Raw genomic sequence first — 16,914 nt, forward strand, 5'->3', positions numbered from 1 at the left:
CTATAACCCGTAAAAGGCTGAGTAAGGGCACTACAAAGAATAAAGATTGTCAGAAGACTGGTAGTAGAGAAGCCTGACCGATGAGTCCCCAAGCAAAGTCTGCACCCAAGTGAAGTGTGCACAGTCCTGAATGCTCTGCGGCCCCACTCTGGCGTGGGTTGAACCGCGGGGTGACGGCCATAACCTTTCACAGCTCGCCTCCACTTCGCAGGCTACACCTAGTCCGCTCACAGTCAACTAGAGGTCGCCTGCTGCGGCGGCTTTGGAACTGCCGGCCACAGGCCCGCCTAGAGTGGTGGGCGGGAACTGTAACGTCACGCGGCGTGCGCCTGGGCGAGCGGAAGCGGAAGCGGCTCTGTTCGCAGCCTCTCCCACCAGCCCCATGAGCTGCAGCGGCTCCGGCGCGGACCCCGAGGCGGCACAGGCCGGTGCCGCCTCGGTCGCGGGTCCGGCGCCCCCGGTATCGGCTCCTGCAGCGCTGCCCGCCAGCACAGCCGCGGAGAACAAGGCCAGCCCTGCGGGGACGGCAGGGGGACCCGGGGCTGGAGCCGCCACTACGGGCACGGGCCCCGTGGCGGCGCGAGCCGGGGAGCCGGCGGAGCGGCGCGGGCCGGGTGAGCGCCGGGCTGGGTGAGGGAGGGGGCAGTCTCGGACTGGGCCCCGCGGCGGGGGAGCCTGCTCTTCTCACCTCCGTTGTTGATTCTCCTTCAGCCTCGGTGGCAGCGGGCGGCGCGGCTCCCCCTGAAGGGGCAATGTCTAATGGGGTTTACGCCCTGCCGAGCGCGGCCAACGGAGAAGTGAAGCCCGTAGTGTCCAGCACGCCTCTTGTGGACTTCTTGATGCAGCTGGAGGATTACACTCCTACGGTGGGCTTCCCGCCTGAATAAGGCCATCGGGCTCGCTGTCGTGCCTATCAACCACACCTTCGTGCTTTCAAGCGTCCTCTTTGCTACAGTGCTAGCTGTTTTTATTCCTTCTTCCCACCCAGCGTATCAGGGGTCAGGGCTAATACTGACCGCTGTTTAATTTGATTTCTCAGATCCCAGATGCAGTGACTGGTTATTACCTGAATCGTGCTGGCTTTGAAGCTTCAGACCCACGCATGTGAGTAAGCTCAGGGCAGGGCACATTGGACTGTTGAATGCTGGGTGTAGTTTACTGTGTATTTCATTATCACCTCCCCACTTTCCTCTCTAGAATTCGGCTCATCTCACTAGCTGCCCAGAAATTCATCTCAGATATTGCCAACGATGCCCTCCAGCACTGCAAAATGAAGGGCACAGCCTCAGGCAGCTCCCGGAGCAAGAGCAAGGTGTGAAAGAGGCTCACCTACCACAGCAGTACAGGATTAACTTATCCTGAAACCCCTTTGGGGAAGCAGCATCCTAGGGGAGGTATTGGGCCTACTCAGGGTCACCCACAAGGGACTGGAATCTGGGATTACCGTGTTCAGATGGTGGTCTTCCCTCTTCCCATAGGACCGCAAGTACACCCTTACCATGGAGGACTTGACCCCTGCCCTCAGCGAATATGGTATCAATGTGAAGAAGCCGCACTACTTCACCTGACCCACCTAACCCAGACGTATTTGTCTTTTCCTCTGTCCCCACACCAGCCTGTTTTCATAATAAACTTTATTGTGACAGGCAGGGCTTATCCCTCCCATGTTGGGAGACATCATGTGGCAAGTGACAAAGCTCTGAGCCCAGCCCCTTTTGGGGCTACAGTGGTAGGGATGGGAGCAGGGATGAGCCCCATAACTGGGGTAGTACCATAATTGGAGATGGGGAGGCAACCAGAGGCCTTCAGCTTTGGGGAAGTGCACTCCCCCAACCATGTTTTGACACCTCTGGAGTTTGAGCAAGGACCTTCCAGTCCTACTTGTCTTGCATCTTCTCCAGGATAGGCACAATCATGTCAAACTTGGGTCGCTTTGCAGGGTCTTCGTTCATGCAAATCTTCATGAGCTTACACACGTGTGGGGAAATACCTGGTGGAATGGTAGGCCGAAGGCCTTCCAGTGCCACCTGCAAATTATAAGGAACAAGGTGAGCTTTAGATTTTGAGTTGATCATTTGGTAAAAAGTTTTGACCCTCCAATGGGATTACTATTTATCTGTATAAATTGTGAGAAGAGCTTACCACAGCGATTGTCATCACCACTACCCCTACACAAGTATCTGCAGTTCTGTGCTCACCTTCATTCCAATCTCCATATTAGAGAGGTCAGCAAAAGGCACCTCTCGTGTCACCAGTTCCCACAGAAGCACTGCAAAACTCCACATGTCTGCTGAGCGTCTGTTTGTGTCTTCAGGCTTCTTCTGCAGGGCTGCAAGGAATAGGGCTTACTATTCTAGTTGCCTAGCCTGGCCTGTCTCTGCCTCTTCTACTGTTACTGAGCTGATTCTTCTCAATTTCCCAACATGATGCCTTCACCTACCTTCCGGGGCCACCCAGGCAGGTGCATACATGCGCCCAGGGCACTGGAAAGAGAACTTGACATCAGCCATGCTGATTCGAGCAGTCATGTCTTCATCAATCTGAGGAAGAGAAGTTCAAAAAGGTGGGTCCTATTGTCGGCAAGCAAAGGGCTTTGGGAGCCAGTAGTGAATGTGGCCTCACCATTACGCTACGGCTGTTTAGTGCATGTCGAGGTATGAGAGGCTCTAGTGTGTGGAGAAAAGCCATGCCTCTTGCCATGTCCAAAGCAAACTTTACAGCTTGGCTCTGGTCCACGACGAAATCTAACAGGAAGCAAGAATCAATAATTTAGAGTCTACCACCCATTCTAGTCCCTCCCCAACAAGGCCAGCATCCTTACTGGTGCCTTCATGTAGTACATTGTAGAGAGATCCATATGGCATCCAGTGTGTGATAAGGGTTGGATGGGGAGCTGGTGGAGCCTGGCAAGCACCTAGCACTGGAAGCACGTTTGGATGTGAGAAAATCCTGGGAGAGGGAGAAGGTGGTGAGACCCAACAGAATTACCCTTTCCAGTACCATTCGGAGTTCCTTAGAAACAACAGCTTCCACTTTAGCTGTCCCACCTGAGCCTAGGACACTCCTCATTGAAGTCCCTGCTTTTCCTTGTACTCCAGTCTCGAACCTTCAGCACCTTCACAACAATGTCATTGCCCTGCCAGCGGCCTTTCCATAGCTGAAGGACAGGTAGAGGTTAGGAGGCATTAGCTCAGGCTATACTATTTCTTTTCCACTAAGTGGAAGAAAACCTTAATGGAGATACAGACTGGCAGTTTGTGAGTGTTAGAGAGGGAGGGGCAAGAAGGGCAGGGATCACCTCTCCAGAATGATTCTCGTTGAGCTTTGCCAGAAAGTTGAGTTGTTTGAAGTCAATACCGGAGTGTTTGTTCAGGGTCCCATTTCCTGAGAATATGGGCAGGTCAAGTACCCAGCTTCACCCTAACCCACCCCAATAGTCCAGGATCCTGTATTACAACCCCTCCCCCCACAGTAGTGACTCACGGGGCCGAGTGCGAGTGGTCCCCTTCCAGAATGTGTCCTTGTATGGAATACGGTTGAGATTCTGGCCCATCTTCTCTGCCCGTTCTGGGGAGGAAAACAGTCTTAGCCTTAATTGTGGTATGAAGGGAAGAGACACAAGATGGGACAAGAGAACACAGCTAGGGGAAGAGAGTGGACCTCGGAGAAGCTCTCTAAGGGGTGCCTTGGCTTTGTCAACAGGCATCTCTCCATACTTGTTACAGATGCTTACAAGAGCTCCGTTAGCCACCAGGTCCTGAAAAGAAAAGAAAATTATTCAGAGGACCTCTGTTACTGTCAGTCACAAGTAAGCATGAACACAGATTCAGTGCACAGTCCTATAAGTGTCACACAGTAGGACCGGATGGGTTGATGGTTCCATTCTCAATGTGTTTCCCACTCATCCTAGGACTTGGGGTCTGAGTACTTACCTCTGCCACCTGGTCTTGACCCCAGAAACAGGCATAGTGAAGGGGCACATTCCCATGCTCGTTCACTGCATTGATGTCAGCCTTGTATTGCAACAGCTGTGCCATGGCCAAGAAAGAAAAAAGGCACAGTCAGTCCTAAATGAGATATTTGTGTCTAGGCATGAGGAAAGGGAGAACAGTACACATTCTCCATGACAGTTCCTGTTACTGACTTCACATTGTGTGTGTATGAGATTGTGGGTGGTGAAGGGTTTGCCATACCTTCTGTACAATGTCACGGTGTCCATGACTGGCTGCCAGATGCAGGGGGGTATCATCCCCACGATTCATGACATTGATCCGTGCTCCCCTCATGATCAGCATCTCAACTACCGCAGAGCGGCCTTCCCGGCAGGCCCAGTGCAAGGGCGAGAAGCCATGATCATCCCTTTGAGAAAAAGGCATAGACACTAAGCTGGAGTTGGGAGGAACAAGGGCTTTGATGGGGGGGGGGGGCGCGCTCTATATTCCCTGAAAAGACTTGCCTCTCTCTATATTCACTGAAAAGAATTTAGTTCGTCAGCAATTCACAAAGTTCAATTCAGATGTCCCCTTGAGCTTCACACCAAACAAGCAACTGTAAGGTTTGTTCCTTTAATGACCACCTCCTACAACCCCCCCTTCCCTAGCAGTTCTTCTCTTCCTGAGGTCATCTGGTTTCCTCTGCCTCCTTGTCCTCCCCTTTTTGACAGTGCTAGGAATCAAACCCAGGACTTTGTACATACTCAGCACATGCTAAGCTTATCTCCAACTCACATCTTTAGCAACACCTATAATCCTTTGTTTCCACTGTGCATCTCCTTACAGTAGAGTTACACTGACTGGATTGTAAGAATCTGTTAATGTGAGCTGTCTTGCCTGTTAGATCATATGCTTGAGGACAGAGTCTGACAGCTAATGTTCTATGCAGGCTAATGGGGGAAAGGGACAAATTGGAGAAGGCAGGCCATAACTTAGGAGAGGGAACAAACTTACCATTTGGCTCTGGTATTGAAACTAACATCTAAAAATGGAATGGAATTAAAATGTTTTGGAGGGATATAATGACAAGGAAACATGCTTTTGATTACTGATGAGGCAGATAACCACACAAAACAGGATTTTCCTACTTACCAACCCAGGACACATAAAAGAAAACATAAATGGAAGCTTTAGAATAAAAACTACATCTAATTTGTATTTTCATTCCCTAAGAACATGTATTTTAGAAGTGTACAAACAAAACAATTGGATGGGATGGGCCAAACTGACAGCCTGGAGCCATAAAAGGAAATTCCCTCCAGTCCAGGGATGCAGATCTAAGGGGCGGAACAGGGGGCGGTCTGTGGTCTAGGCCTGCAGCCTCCGGATGCCTTAGTGCTGTGGTCACTTCCTGTGAGGGGGCTGGAGGTGGGGCCTTGAGCTGATCCAGGCTTGGTCACTTAGAATCCCCCAACAGCTGAAGGAGGTATATAGCTTTAAAAAATTGTTCCTCCGGTTTGCCCTCATCTGCTAACACAATCAGCAAAAGCTTTCCCAGGCTGTGAGTACATCCGTTGCTATCGGTCTTGTCTCCCAGACTTTTCATGTGTTCTGACCTAATAGCCTCCAGCAGTCTGTGGCCTCAGTAAGCACAAGCTTAAGGACAAAAATAAATGCACAGGGTTTTACCCACTGTCACCCAAGGCCTAGATTTATATCTCATGAAAGCCTGCAGGGAGTTAACCACCTTTAACACCACACCCTGTCCCCTGCAAAGCCACCAAACTTTCTGGTTTCCCTAATGATAACCTTTCACCTTTTGACAGCAAGGGATCTTCCAAAATGCCACTCCCACTGGACAACAGCCTAAACTTCTATTTCCTTACTAACAAAACAGATGGTAGAGCTTAGTGTCTACCACAGCATAGAAGTTATGTGAAAAAAATGAAACAAAAACTTTGAATATGACATAAAAATAACACCGTCTATAAAGGGAAATGGTGAAACCTGGCCAGGGATAACATGATCCTTTGCAAGCTAAGAAGTACACTCTTAGAGTCACACATGGTGGCATCAAACTAAAAACCCAGCATTCAGGAGGCTGAGGCGGCAGGGTGGAGAGCTGGAGGCACTCTGAACTACATGACACCATGTCTCTAAAAGCAAAGTAAAACTACCTACTAAACTTCCCCAACAATGTTTTTCTTGCTTTCCTGTATCAGCCAGAGTTTTAGAAAGTGTTCATATTTTCTGTTTCCTCACTTCTCATTCACTTTTCTCCCTGTCAGAAGCCTGCCATCTCGAGAGTATAGATTATGTCTGATTTAAGGACTCTAGCACCCACCACAGGTGCTGTTCCTTATTTGAAGGAACCCAGTATAATGAAGTTTCCTGTTACTTTTCTGCAATAGCATTCACAAAGATCAAATATATCCTAAATGTAAGTTAAATGAAGACCTTAAGACACTCATTCGTGTTCTTTAACTTCTCAGTAGCCTATGCTACAGTTGACCACTGTGCTTTCATTAAAACATTCTCTAAATCCATTTTCCGGTTTTTCCTTCAGATGGTTGCTCCCTGTTAGTCGGCCAGGCTTCTAATCCTCTGCCTTAGTTTTTTACTCTTCTGGAGTACTATATTTTTCATGATAATTTGTGGTATCTTGATCTCCCAGTCAGACCTCTCCTGAATGTCAAATCTACATAACCAACAACCTGACCAACTTCCCCAGGTGCTGTAGTGTCACCATAACTAATCAATCCAGAATGGAACACTGGCAACTTCCAAGTATCCAAGTGCCCAAACCTCACACACCCCAGGTCATCTCTGACTACCCTCAGTTCCCAAGCCAATTCAATTACTTCATCCTTATGACTGGAGGGGGGGGGGGGTCCTCACCACTTCTAGCTTTTCACCTGTTCACCTTTTTTGGGGGTGAACGCTGAATTAGTCCAAAAATATCACTTCAAGGCAACTGCATCCAGGCCGACATTTGACAAACGGGCAGTCTCATCACTACACAGCTTCAGAACTTTGCTTAAAGACATCTGTCCTTTTCCACTTCTATTCAACGCTCTAGGGCACAGAAACCTATCCTCCAACCACATGTAATTCCAGACAATTTCCTGGCACTCCGGTCTGCTTTTGACATGAGTTCATAGAGGCTGCAAAGCAACCCGGAACTCCTAATTGTGAAGCTTAGTAAAAAACTCAGTTCAGGCACAGCTTCCTCTCTGTTGATCCCCCTCATCAACAGTCTGCGCTTACTACTCCACACACTGGATCTGCCCCCGCCCGACATAAGCGCCCCAAGTAGCAGAGAGTGGACTGATAGTCGTCCTCTCACTCACAGCCAGCGCTTCAGCTCACCCCTGATTGAGGTCGTTCTCTGTGTTGTCCAGCCACAAGCGCACCGCCACCGCGTTGCCCTCCCGGCACTGAGTGAAAATGTCGTCCATAGCGGCGTCCCGGCACTGAGACCCCGGGACTGGGGAAGCCTTGGGGGACTGGGGGAAAGCAGAATCAAGAGGATGAGCCTGGCTCTGTTCCCTGCAGAACAGAGGTGTCTATGCTGGGATCGGGGGCTAGGCGTCGCGCGAGGGACAGTGGTTGTAAAGGACTTCGGGGAGCGGGGCGACCACTGGGCGCGAAGGGCAAGCGGGGTCTGGCAGTGTAGGGAGGAATTTGCTAATCTCCTGAGCCGGTGTCAGTAGGCACCGAGTCCCGACCCGCGAGCACGGCTGAGGGGGAGGGGGACAAGCTGCAAACACCCGGGGGAGGGGACAGGGGTCCTTCCCGGGCGGCCCCGGCTCCCAGCTCGGAACTGCTGCAGAGATCACAGAAACGGGCTAGCAGGACCAACGTGGAGCAGGGCGCGGAGCCACCCGCACTCACCGGGACTCGGGCCGCAGGCGCCTTCTCGGGGGAACTCCCGTCCGGCCGCGCCCGCCGCCCGGCCCCGCCCCGGCCCTCTCCGGCCAGCGCGGGCCGCCGTCCCTCCCTTCCGACCTCCTACTGCCTCTCTAGCTCTCCAGCAGCTGCACTCGATGGTGCTCTGCTCCGTGCCGGCCGCTCTATCCAACCACAGGCTTTCACTCGGTGGCTTCCGGCTGCATTTGGTTTGGCTCCAGCACTGGCATTCCCTGACAGGCTCTGCACGTGGGCACGGCGTGGGCTCCGGCGACCCTGCTTCCACCGGCATGTTCGAGGAGCCCGAATGGGTCGAGGCGGCCCCAGCAGCCTTGGGCCTCCGTCCCGCGACAACACAGACTCGGCCAGCGACTGCCCCACCAGTCAAGGTGAGCGGCCCGGGACTGGGCTGTTTGAGGCGGCGAAGCCAACTTTCCTGAGCGGCCCCTGTGGTGCTGGGGAGGGGGAGAACCTGCAGTGCCGTCGTGGATCGGGATGGAGGGAGTTAGCCCTTATTTGAAGATCTGGAAACTCCCCCCAAAAAACTGACCTTAAAATATAGTTGGTGAGAAGTTGGTGTGGAGAAGAGAGTACCTGAGACGTAGAAAAACGTGGAGAAGCCCGGGGTCATTAACACACCGGGTTAGAGTGTATACAGATAGAAATGGCGGTTCGGAGGGTCGAGCACAGAGTAAATGAAAGGTTTGAAACGTTAAATTTTCGTACCCTAAGGGAGTCAGTGGAGTTGTGTTAGCAGCGTGGTGGTTTCTCCACATTTTCTCTCACCCGGCATCACTTTATACTGGAGATCAGTTCCAGGGTTTCAGAATGGTAGACAAGCATTCACTACTAAGCTGAACCCACAGCCTTGAAAAGGTTTTTAGTTGCTCTTTAAAAAGTATATTGGACACAGTCAAAGTAGGTGACAGGCAGGGTTATCAGAATCACTATTCAAAGTCCTGAGTTCGAGGAACTCAGAACTTCCAAAGTAAGTGTCTGGCAGAGGACCAGCAACAAGACTTAAACCACAAATCAGCTTCCCAGAAAACATGTCTTTTCCCTTGAGCCTCATCAGATGTGAGAACTTCTGTACCTCGTTAGGGTGTTCCTGACCTTTAGTCAGTCCAGGGTGTTCCTTTCAGCTCTGTAGCCCATCCTCCTAATGCAGGCCACTGTCCTGTCTGTGTGCAGCTTCATCCTATCAGGCTATTCTCTGTACTGCAGTTAGGAACATCTTTAACAGACCGGTATGACACTGTCCTTCCTGTTTCAAGAATCCTCTCTGGTGCTCCTAGAATGCTATCAGCTGCAGTCTTGTCTTGGTCCTGTTGTTTGTGACCTTAGCACAGTCCTCTAAGGAGCATCACCTTAGAGCCATCCTCTACACATTTAAAAAAGTAGGGTAGAAGCATGTTCCCACTCTCCAGCTTCCAAGAGGTTGGGATTGCAGCCTGAAAGTTCTGGGGTTGGCAGACTTCACAACAAACTCATTAAATTGGCTGGGGAGAATGACCAGCATCTGAACCAAGTCCTCATCTCTCCTTTCTTATTCTCCAGGCCTCATCCATTCTCATACCTACTCTCATCCCTTGTTTGCCTCCAGGGCCGCAAGCGCCGCCATCTCTTGGCCACATTACGGACCCTGGAAGCAGCATCTCTTTCCCAGAAATCTCCCAGCCCACCTGGCAGTGATTCTGAGGAGGAGGTAGGAAGGAAGAACAAATACCTCCAAAGGCCCTCACTTGCTAATGCCTCGAAGGAAGTAGGGGAGAAAAGAAAAAGGAAATGTCAAAAACAGTTGCCATCTATCAGTGACTCTGAGAGCAAGGAAGTAGAAAGGAAATGCTGCAGACAAACTCTTGGTGGGATCTCTGCTGAAGAAGAAAAAGGAAAGAGGAAATGCCAGAAATATTCTCATTCACACTCATCCCAGCAACTGGACAGTGTTGATCAAACAGGTACCAGTGTGTATGTATTTGGGGTGGGGTGTGAGCTGACTGCATAGATGACAAAGGTCTCTCATTATCTCTCTCACACACACACACACACACACACACACACACACACACACACACACACACCAATAGGCTGGCTGGTAAAAGGCACTTTTATTCAGGCCACAGACTCTATCTAAAGGAAAAGGGAATAGCCAGGATGACTTGCCATGCCTCTGAATTTAGGAAATCAAGCCTCAGATGCCTTCTCACCTCCCTCTTTGCAGTTCACAGTTCAAGGACAAGTACTGCTACAGTTGATCCACCCAAGCCAAGCCCTGAGTCCACATCCTGTAACTCCTCGCATACCCTGAGCCGCAAACAGTGGCGGAACCGGCAGAAGAATAAGCGGAGACACAAAAACAAATTTCGGCCACTTCAGACACCAGACCAGGTTCCTGCCAAGGCCTCCACAGAGGAGACTGAGGTGCCTCCTGCCCAAAGTCAGACAGTCAGCAGACTAGAGCTGGGGCCTTACGAGCACGCATGACACAACGGCTGGATGGGGCCCGATTTCGATACCTTAATGAACAGTTGTACTCAGGGCCCAGCAGTGCTGCCCAACGCCTCTTCCAGGAAGACCCTGAGGCTTTTCTCCTCTATCACCGTGGCTTTCAGAAACAAGTGAAGAAATGGCCACTGCACCCAGTGGACCGTATTGCCAAAGATCTCCGCCAGAAGTAATAGGAGGAGGGGAGGGGCTGTGGACTAGGTGAGGGGTGAAGTGGGTGATCAAGGACTTAGACCAGACCAGTATGTGACCCCCCCCCCCTTCCACTCCCAGGCCTGCATCCTTGGTGGTAGCTGACTTTGGCTGCGGAGATTGCCGCCTAGCTTCAAGTGTTCGGAACCCTGTGCACTGTTTTGATTTGGCCTCTCTGGACCCCAGGGTCACTGTATGTGACATGGCCCAAGTAAGCACCTCTGTGTGTCTGGCCTTTGCTTTCTCTAACCCTTCCTCCTGGTCTTCCCATCCTTTTATCCAACTCAAGCATTTGGTGCTGAATTTTCCCCTACAACACTGTGTGCTCTCTAACATTCTTCTTCATCATCAGGTGCCTCTGGACAATGAATCTGTGGATGTGGCTGTGTTTTGCCTTTCACTAATGGGAACTAACATCAGGGACTTCCTTGAGGAGGCAAATCGAGTGCTGAAGCCAGGGTGAGTCCCTAGGACACATGAATTTTTGTGTGCATACATGTGTCTACATATTTACTCATGACTTCCTCCTTTTCCCAGGGGTCTGCTCAAAGTAGCTGAAGTCAGCAGCCGCTTTGAGGATATTCGGACGTTTTTGGGGGCTGTGACCAAACTTGGCTTTAAGGTTATCTACAAGGTAAGGGTCCCCAAGAAGTCTGCCCTTTTGTGCTTTTCTGGGTAATGGTGTGCAGGAACGAGGCTGTAACCACAGAGATAGACCTTTTGCTTTTCAAGGCAAAACTCTGGGAGGAGCTGTGGGAAGCTCCCTGAGCTGGGGAAACACAGAGAGGTGAAGTTGAGGTGAGGATTTGTAGCTCATTGATGTTTTCTTTTCCTAGGACCTGACCAACAGCCATTTCTTCTTGTTTGACTTTGAAAAGACTGGGCCTCCTAGAGTAGGACCCAAAGCCCAACTTTCAGGCCTGAAACTTCAGCCCTGTCTCTACAAGCGCAGGTAACCAATGGACACCTGTTAAAAGGGGAAGGCTCAGACTCCAAACTCAGAACTCTGAAGACTGTACTTACCCAAGCTTTGAGCCAGGACCTGGTGCCACACTCCTTCTGTACCAAGAATGCTGGTAAAGCCTTCATTCAGCTCAGCTCTGCTCTAACAGAGCCCTCTCAGCTATAAAAAGCATGAAGTAACTTGGGCAGGCTCAAGAATGAGTTTATTGTGAGGGCATTGGTATGTTCTGGGAATTGTGGGTCACTTCAGGTATCATGTAAACTAGTTGGCTTGGAAGTGATAGATCTCTGGGTTTGGTTTCTCTTCATCTTTCAGAAGGTGCCTGGGCACTCCACTGTGTCGTCTTTGACTGTATTGTGTAGCCTCTGCTCATCCATAGTTTCTGCTCCTTCAACTTCAAGACTACAGATAGCTTTTGCCTCATGGCAGGCCCTAATGCTAGTGCCTACTGGGGCTGGGAGTTATTTCTTTCTCTTTTGGAGCTGAGAATCATTTCATTTCTTTCTTTCTGTTGTTGTTTTGAGACAGCATCTCACACTAGTCCAGGCTGACCTCAAATGGTAATTCTCCTGCCTTAGCCTCCTGATTATTGAGATTACAGGCATGAGCCACTATACCCAGCTTAATTATTAATTTCTGAATATTCCATTTCTTATTTGAAAAATGTAAAATTCTTGTGTTCCAGCATGTTGTATGGGTCAACTGAGGAAAGCTGCAGCAAGAGCTGGGAACATAAAGAGCTGGCGCTGAACAAATCAGCTTTGGCTGTTATGTGTCAATCTTACTGTTCTTTAACGATCACCCCTAAGATGGCTTGGAGGTTGAAGAGTAAATAATTTAGTTGTGGCTGAGAAAGATTAGGAGAGTTTGGTATAGGCACGTATACAGGCTTATTTGATATTTAGAGGCTTAATGCATTTGAAGCTTTCATCTGTTCATAAGCAACAACTGATTGGGCTGCTCATTGGCAGGATCTGGCCATGGCACCTACCTTGCATGTCAGAGGAAAGCTACAGGCAGGAACTAAAGTACTCAAGTTCCTGAACTAGTGCTGGGAAGATGAGCTGGGATGGCATGCTGTATAAAGATACAGCCTCTTCTACCCATTCACAAAAATAAGACCTCATGGTTCCCTCTAGGAGCAAATAGGTCTCAGGATTCTGATTTGATTAGATGCTCCCAGGCCTAAAGAAAGAAGACACAGGCCAAAAGGCATGTTTGGAGGTTAGACTATGAGGCCAACAATATACAATATACAATATACAATATACAATATACAATATACAGCTTTGTGTGCAGTGTTGCTGCTGAGCACACATCTCACGAGCAAAGTTTACTCGTCTTCCCAAATACCTTAGCTGCTTAAGCCTCTTCCCCAGAAGCATGTATATTCTCAACATACTGTATGCAAAATGTTTCTTTAGTATACAAGTACTGTGTTGTGGATGGTTTATACATTTCACTACAGCCTTCTCAAGCCATATTTATCTCTCTGTTTCCAGAGTTTGTTTACTTGTGTGTGTGTGGTGGTGGTGGGGGGTGTTTAAGGAATTAACAGTCCACTTAACTGAACTTGATGACAACAGGAGTGTTGCCGAAGCCAAGTCTGGGTTGCATAAGGGTGCTGTGAACTAGTGATGGGAAAGGTATTCCAGCAGGTGAACCTCAAGATGGAGTTGGTGTAATGTTGAGGTTTTTTTTGAGAGAGAAAAAAAATCTGCAATAAACTGGACAGGCTGGTGTGGTCATTCAAAATGTTGAATTTGGGATCCAGGGAGATGACTCAGTGGCTAACAGCACTGCTGTGCAAGCATGGAGACCTGAGTTCAGATCCTTAGCACTACATAGAAATGCATGCCTATAGCTCCAAAGCTGCGGAGGGATGGGCTAGTGGAGACAGACTATTGGGGTTTGTAGGCCAGCCAACTTACCTCAACAGTGGTCAGTACCAGACCCAGTAAGAAGTTGTCTTAAAGGAATAAGGTAGAGAATGATAAAAGCAGGAAACTTGATGTCATCCTTTGGCTCCCACCCCTACCCGCGCGCGCGCGTGCACATACACACACACACACACACACACACACACACACACTATCCACTCTCACATGCAGCATACCCAGCTTAAAGAACAGGAGATTGAAGGAAGGAGAAGAGTGGTAATGGGAGGGGTTAACTGTGAAAGACAGTGGCTTTCAAACTTTAGAGTGACTGGAGTCATCTGCAAGGTTCATTATAATGCTGTGTCCCGAGCCCTCTCCTGTAGTTTCTGGTTCTGTAGATCTGAGTAGGGCCCTAGAAATTCTTTTCTGGTGGCTTTGGGTTTTTTCCTTGAAGGAGGAAGCAAAATTTATTCATTGAAAGTAAAAATGGAGAGAGGATTGGGATTTTGAGGAAAGGAAAATGAAGATCATTTCAAGGAGAATAGAGGAGAATGAATAATGGTTGGTGGCACATGCCTTTAATCCCAGCACTTGGGAGGCAGAAGCAGGAAGATCTCTTGAGTTTGAGGCCAGCCTGGTCTACGTAGTTCCAGGCCACCCAGGGGATACATAGTGAGACGCTGAACTAAGGAAATGGAGTAGAAGTATTGGCAGTGTTAATAACACATGAAGTTTGAGTCATAAGAGGATGGGAGCATGGTACAGTGTTGTGTCAGGAACTTGTTACTTTCCTTTACTACTACTAAGAAAGGGGAGAAGGTCAAGTTTCTGCCTACTGACCACAAGTCTAGCTAGGGTCTACTGAGACCATTAGGGAAGCATGAGATATTTATTTCTACTGCTGAGGAATGATGAGCCTAAGGTCTTATTCCTGCCATGAAAAAAGCTCTGAGGCTGTTTGGATGGTGTGGTAGTGGGGTGCTGCTGCTTTGGCACTAGCTTTCATTCCCAGAATGTGCCCTGGCAATAGAACATGAGTATCTTCTATGCATCTTGTGTTAGTGTAAGATGGGCTTGAGTCCTGTCCTGTGGGACCATTTTGAAGAGATAAAGAGACTTCATAACAAGCAGCAAGGAGTCAGCCATTTGGGCTGATGGAACCATTTCAGAAGGCCACCCAGAATAGTGCAGTATCCATCAGAGACTAACAGGAATTTCACCTTTGAATTTCCACCAGGGACCTGCCAGGTCAAAGAACCACCAAGTCAAACCAGACTTGCAGGCTTTCCTTGTCTCTCCTCCTCAGTACTTGTGTCTGAAGGTGGGAAAGAGTTGTGGAGAGCAGGGAGCTCTCCTCCATTCCCTAAAGCAGCCTCCTTGACTTAGGTGAGGCAAAGCTGGGAGGAGGAAAGATTTAAAGCCACCACAGGGGCCAGTTATTTATTACACAGAATTATGCATGCTAATTTAGATTGTTTACTTCTTGAGCTGATCACAGGACTGTCAGTTAACTAAGAATATCACAGTGGGGCTGGACAGATGTTTCTGTGGTTGAGAGCTCTGCCTGCTCTTGAAAAGAATACAGGTTCGATTCCCAGCACCCACAAGGTGGCTCATAACCATCTGACTCCAGCCCTAGGGGATCCAATGCCCACTTTGGCATCTGGGCACACCAGGCTCCCACATGGTCCACAGACATACATGCAGGCAAAACACTCATGAAACAAGTAAACAAATTAATAAATAAATAGAAGACAATTATAGGCTTGCTGCAGCCTTTCTCAGCAGAGAAAGAGTTTACTCTTTCAGGGCTGTGGGGGAAAAGAATGAAGTTGATATGGATATCAATCTAGACCTGGGTCATGTTCAATATCCCTTTTAGAGCTCTCCAAGTAGTGTTCTGCAATTATTCCTGTGCTCCTGATTTTGTTCCCTTAAAACAGTCCTAAGAGAGAACACAGTTCCAAAAGAAACAGTGTGATCTTGGCAGAGACAGCTCAGTTCCAAGCACTCACCAGTTACGTAATCACACAAAGCTCTCTGGCTTTTCACAGAAACTAGTAATTAGAGCCTTTCATTTCCAGGTCATCATCTTTCCCAGGTGAGTTCTCTAACTAGCCACCTGGTTGTAGGACTTTTTGGCTACTGCAGTGATTGCTTTAGGGATCTAATTGCCTTTGCTTCCCAAAGCAATTCATTTTCCATATTGCAAAGTGATCTTTATGAAAATGTAAATCAGATTATGTCACCTTTCTGCATAAAATCCTTCAATGAATTCTCATTGCTTGAAAACAAAAGACAGACTCCTTCCCAGGTCCTGTGTGATTTTACCCAGGCATTGTTCTGCAGTCCAACTGCATCTTAAAACTCACTCTTCCCCTCAGTACTCCAGCAGGAGCTTGCTATTCATTGCTCATGCACTCCAAGCTCTCTCTACATCTATACATGCCCCCTCCATCTTCCTAAAATATTCTTTCCCTCAATTCATTTTCATCTTCTGGATCTTCTTACCAGTGACATGTTTTTCTTTCCTGTGGAAGAAATTCCCCAGGTGCTCTCTTTCTGGACATAGAATTAAACTCTTATTCCAGCAATGTACACTAGGCAGGTCATGGATAGTCAGGGTGATGTTTTCATACAAAGAAAGTGAAAGGCAGATGAACTGTGTCCATTTTCTCCCACTTCTTTCCCTACCTAGAAAGGTCCGGTTTTAAAGATGATGGAGTCATAGTATACAAGAAGTTTGGCCATTTAGGAGAAAATTGAACTCTGAAACAGAACTAAACCCCTAAAGCTAATGAATGCGAGCATGTTACAGCAATTGTCATTATGCATCCTGCGTATGTCTTCCTGTCCATCATACCACAAAGTCCTCTTTCATGTAGCATGCTTCAACATTTATCTTACCACTTGCCAGTATATACTTTCTAATTGTCCCACTTTAAATATTTGTTTTTATTTTTTAACTACATATATGGGGGTTATGCATGTGTGAGTACAGTGGCTGAGACCAAAGACATGGAATTTCTTGGAGCTGGAGTTATAGGCAGTTGTGAGCTGCCTGATGAGGGTTTGGAAAATTGAACTTGAGTCCTCTGCAGGAGAAGTACTCACTCTTACTATCTTTCCAACCTCTTATCCTACTTTTAAATGAAGAAAAATAATGCTCACATCAGAAAACAAATATTTTATCAATTATTTATAACTAAAAAATTCCCAGTAAATGTTTTAAACACTTAAATTTTTTTTCCTAATATAACAAGGAACCTGAAGGTTGATGACTTGGCTTTAGTTCAGGAGCTCAGAAGTGTCAAGTGTAAGGGCTTTGTGCTTCTCTTGGTGTCCTGATTCTCATAGTCACAGATGCATTCTTAATTAGGCAGAGACACCTTACTGACTAGACTGCTTGGAAGTCTCTCTGATTGCCACAGCACTCCCCACCTACCCCCTTTGGCTTCACTTCAAGGATCTGTTCACTTGTTAGTACTCTGGTATAAATATGTTATGTTCTCCATGATGACTGAATCCAGTC

The 16,914-nt window shown here is 48.3% G+C and overlaps 3 protein-coding genes across 4 annotated transcripts; 2 read left to right on the top strand and 1 right to left on the bottom strand.

Moving 5' to 3' along the window:
- Positions 1-348: 348 nt before the first annotated feature.
- On the top strand, positions 349-1,649 carry Taf10 (TATA-box binding protein associated factor 10). Its single transcript, XM_028858200.2, has 5 exons — positions 349-614; positions 712-866; positions 1,040-1,104; positions 1,198-1,312; positions 1,479-1,649. Exons 1-5 carry the CDS (start codon positions 383-385, stop codon positions 1,566-1,568), a joined length of 657 nt encoding a protein of 218 aa, XP_028714033.1. The 5' UTR covers positions 349-382; the 3' UTR covers positions 1,569-1,649.
- Ilk (integrin linked kinase) lies at positions 1,618-7,936 on the bottom strand. 2 transcript variants are annotated; one of them, XM_028858199.2, is made up of 13 exons: positions 7,827-7,936; positions 7,302-7,438; positions 4,194-4,359; positions 3,933-4,028; positions 3,661-3,757; positions 3,484-3,567; positions 3,299-3,384; positions 3,048-3,157; positions 2,822-2,949; positions 2,623-2,744; positions 2,441-2,540; positions 2,199-2,329; positions 1,618-2,027 (listed from the first exon to the last, which is right to left on the bottom strand). In XM_028858199.2, exons 2-13 carry the CDS (start codon positions 7,388-7,390, stop codon positions 1,878-1,880), a joined length of 1,359 nt encoding a protein of 452 aa, XP_028714032.1. In that variant the 5' UTR covers positions 7,391-7,438; positions 7,827-7,936; the 3' UTR covers positions 1,618-1,877. The 2 variants fall into 2 exon arrangements, with proteins under 2 accessions (XP_028714032.1, XP_037067765.1); XM_037211870.1 differs by lacking the exon at positions 7,827-7,936 and having other exon boundaries at positions 1,620-2,027; positions 7,283-7,345.
- A 42-nt stretch (positions 7,937-7,978) lies between these two features.
- Rrp8 (ribosomal RNA processing 8) lies at positions 7,979-16,914 on the top strand. The gene is given in 8 exon segments (XM_028858196.2): positions 7,979-8,230; positions 9,445-9,799; positions 10,063-10,269; positions 10,272-10,515; positions 10,620-10,749; positions 10,891-10,997; positions 11,076-11,172; positions 11,375-16,914. Coding segments are annotated over 8 exon segments (1,512 nt in total). The 3' UTR covers positions 11,495-16,914.

The sequence above is a fragment of the Peromyscus leucopus genome, chromosome 1 (genome assembly GCF_004664715.2).
Source record: "Peromyscus leucopus breed LL Stock chromosome 1, UCI_PerLeu_2.1, whole genome shotgun sequence".
NCBI lineage: Eukaryota > Metazoa > Chordata > Mammalia > Rodentia > Cricetidae > Peromyscus > Peromyscus leucopus.

Coding starts and splice junctions, on each gene's coding strand:
- Taf10 (XM_028858200.2), top strand. CDS start 383: ATGAGCTGCAGCGGCTCCGGCGCGGACCCCGAGGCGGCACAGGCCGGT. Junction 867..1,039: donor TGGAGGATTACACTCCTACG/GTGGGCTTCCCG, acceptor TTGATTTCTCAG/ATCCCAGATGCAGTGACTGG. Junction 1,313..1,478: donor GCTCCCGGAGCAAGAGCAAG/GTGTGAAAGAGG, acceptor CTCTTCCCATAG/GACCGCAAGTACACCCTTAC.
- Ilk (XM_028858199.2), bottom strand. CDS start 7,390: ATGGACGACATTTTCACTCAGTGCCGGGAGGGCAACGCGGTGGCGGTG. Junction 4,029..4,193: donor ACCGTGACATTGTACAGAAG/GTATGGCAAACC, acceptor GCCATGGCACAG/CTGTTGCAATACAAGGCTGA. Junction 2,745..2,821: donor TGTACTACATGAAGGCACCA/GTAAGGATGCTG, acceptor GCTTCCTGTTAG/ATTTCGTCGTGGACCAGAGC.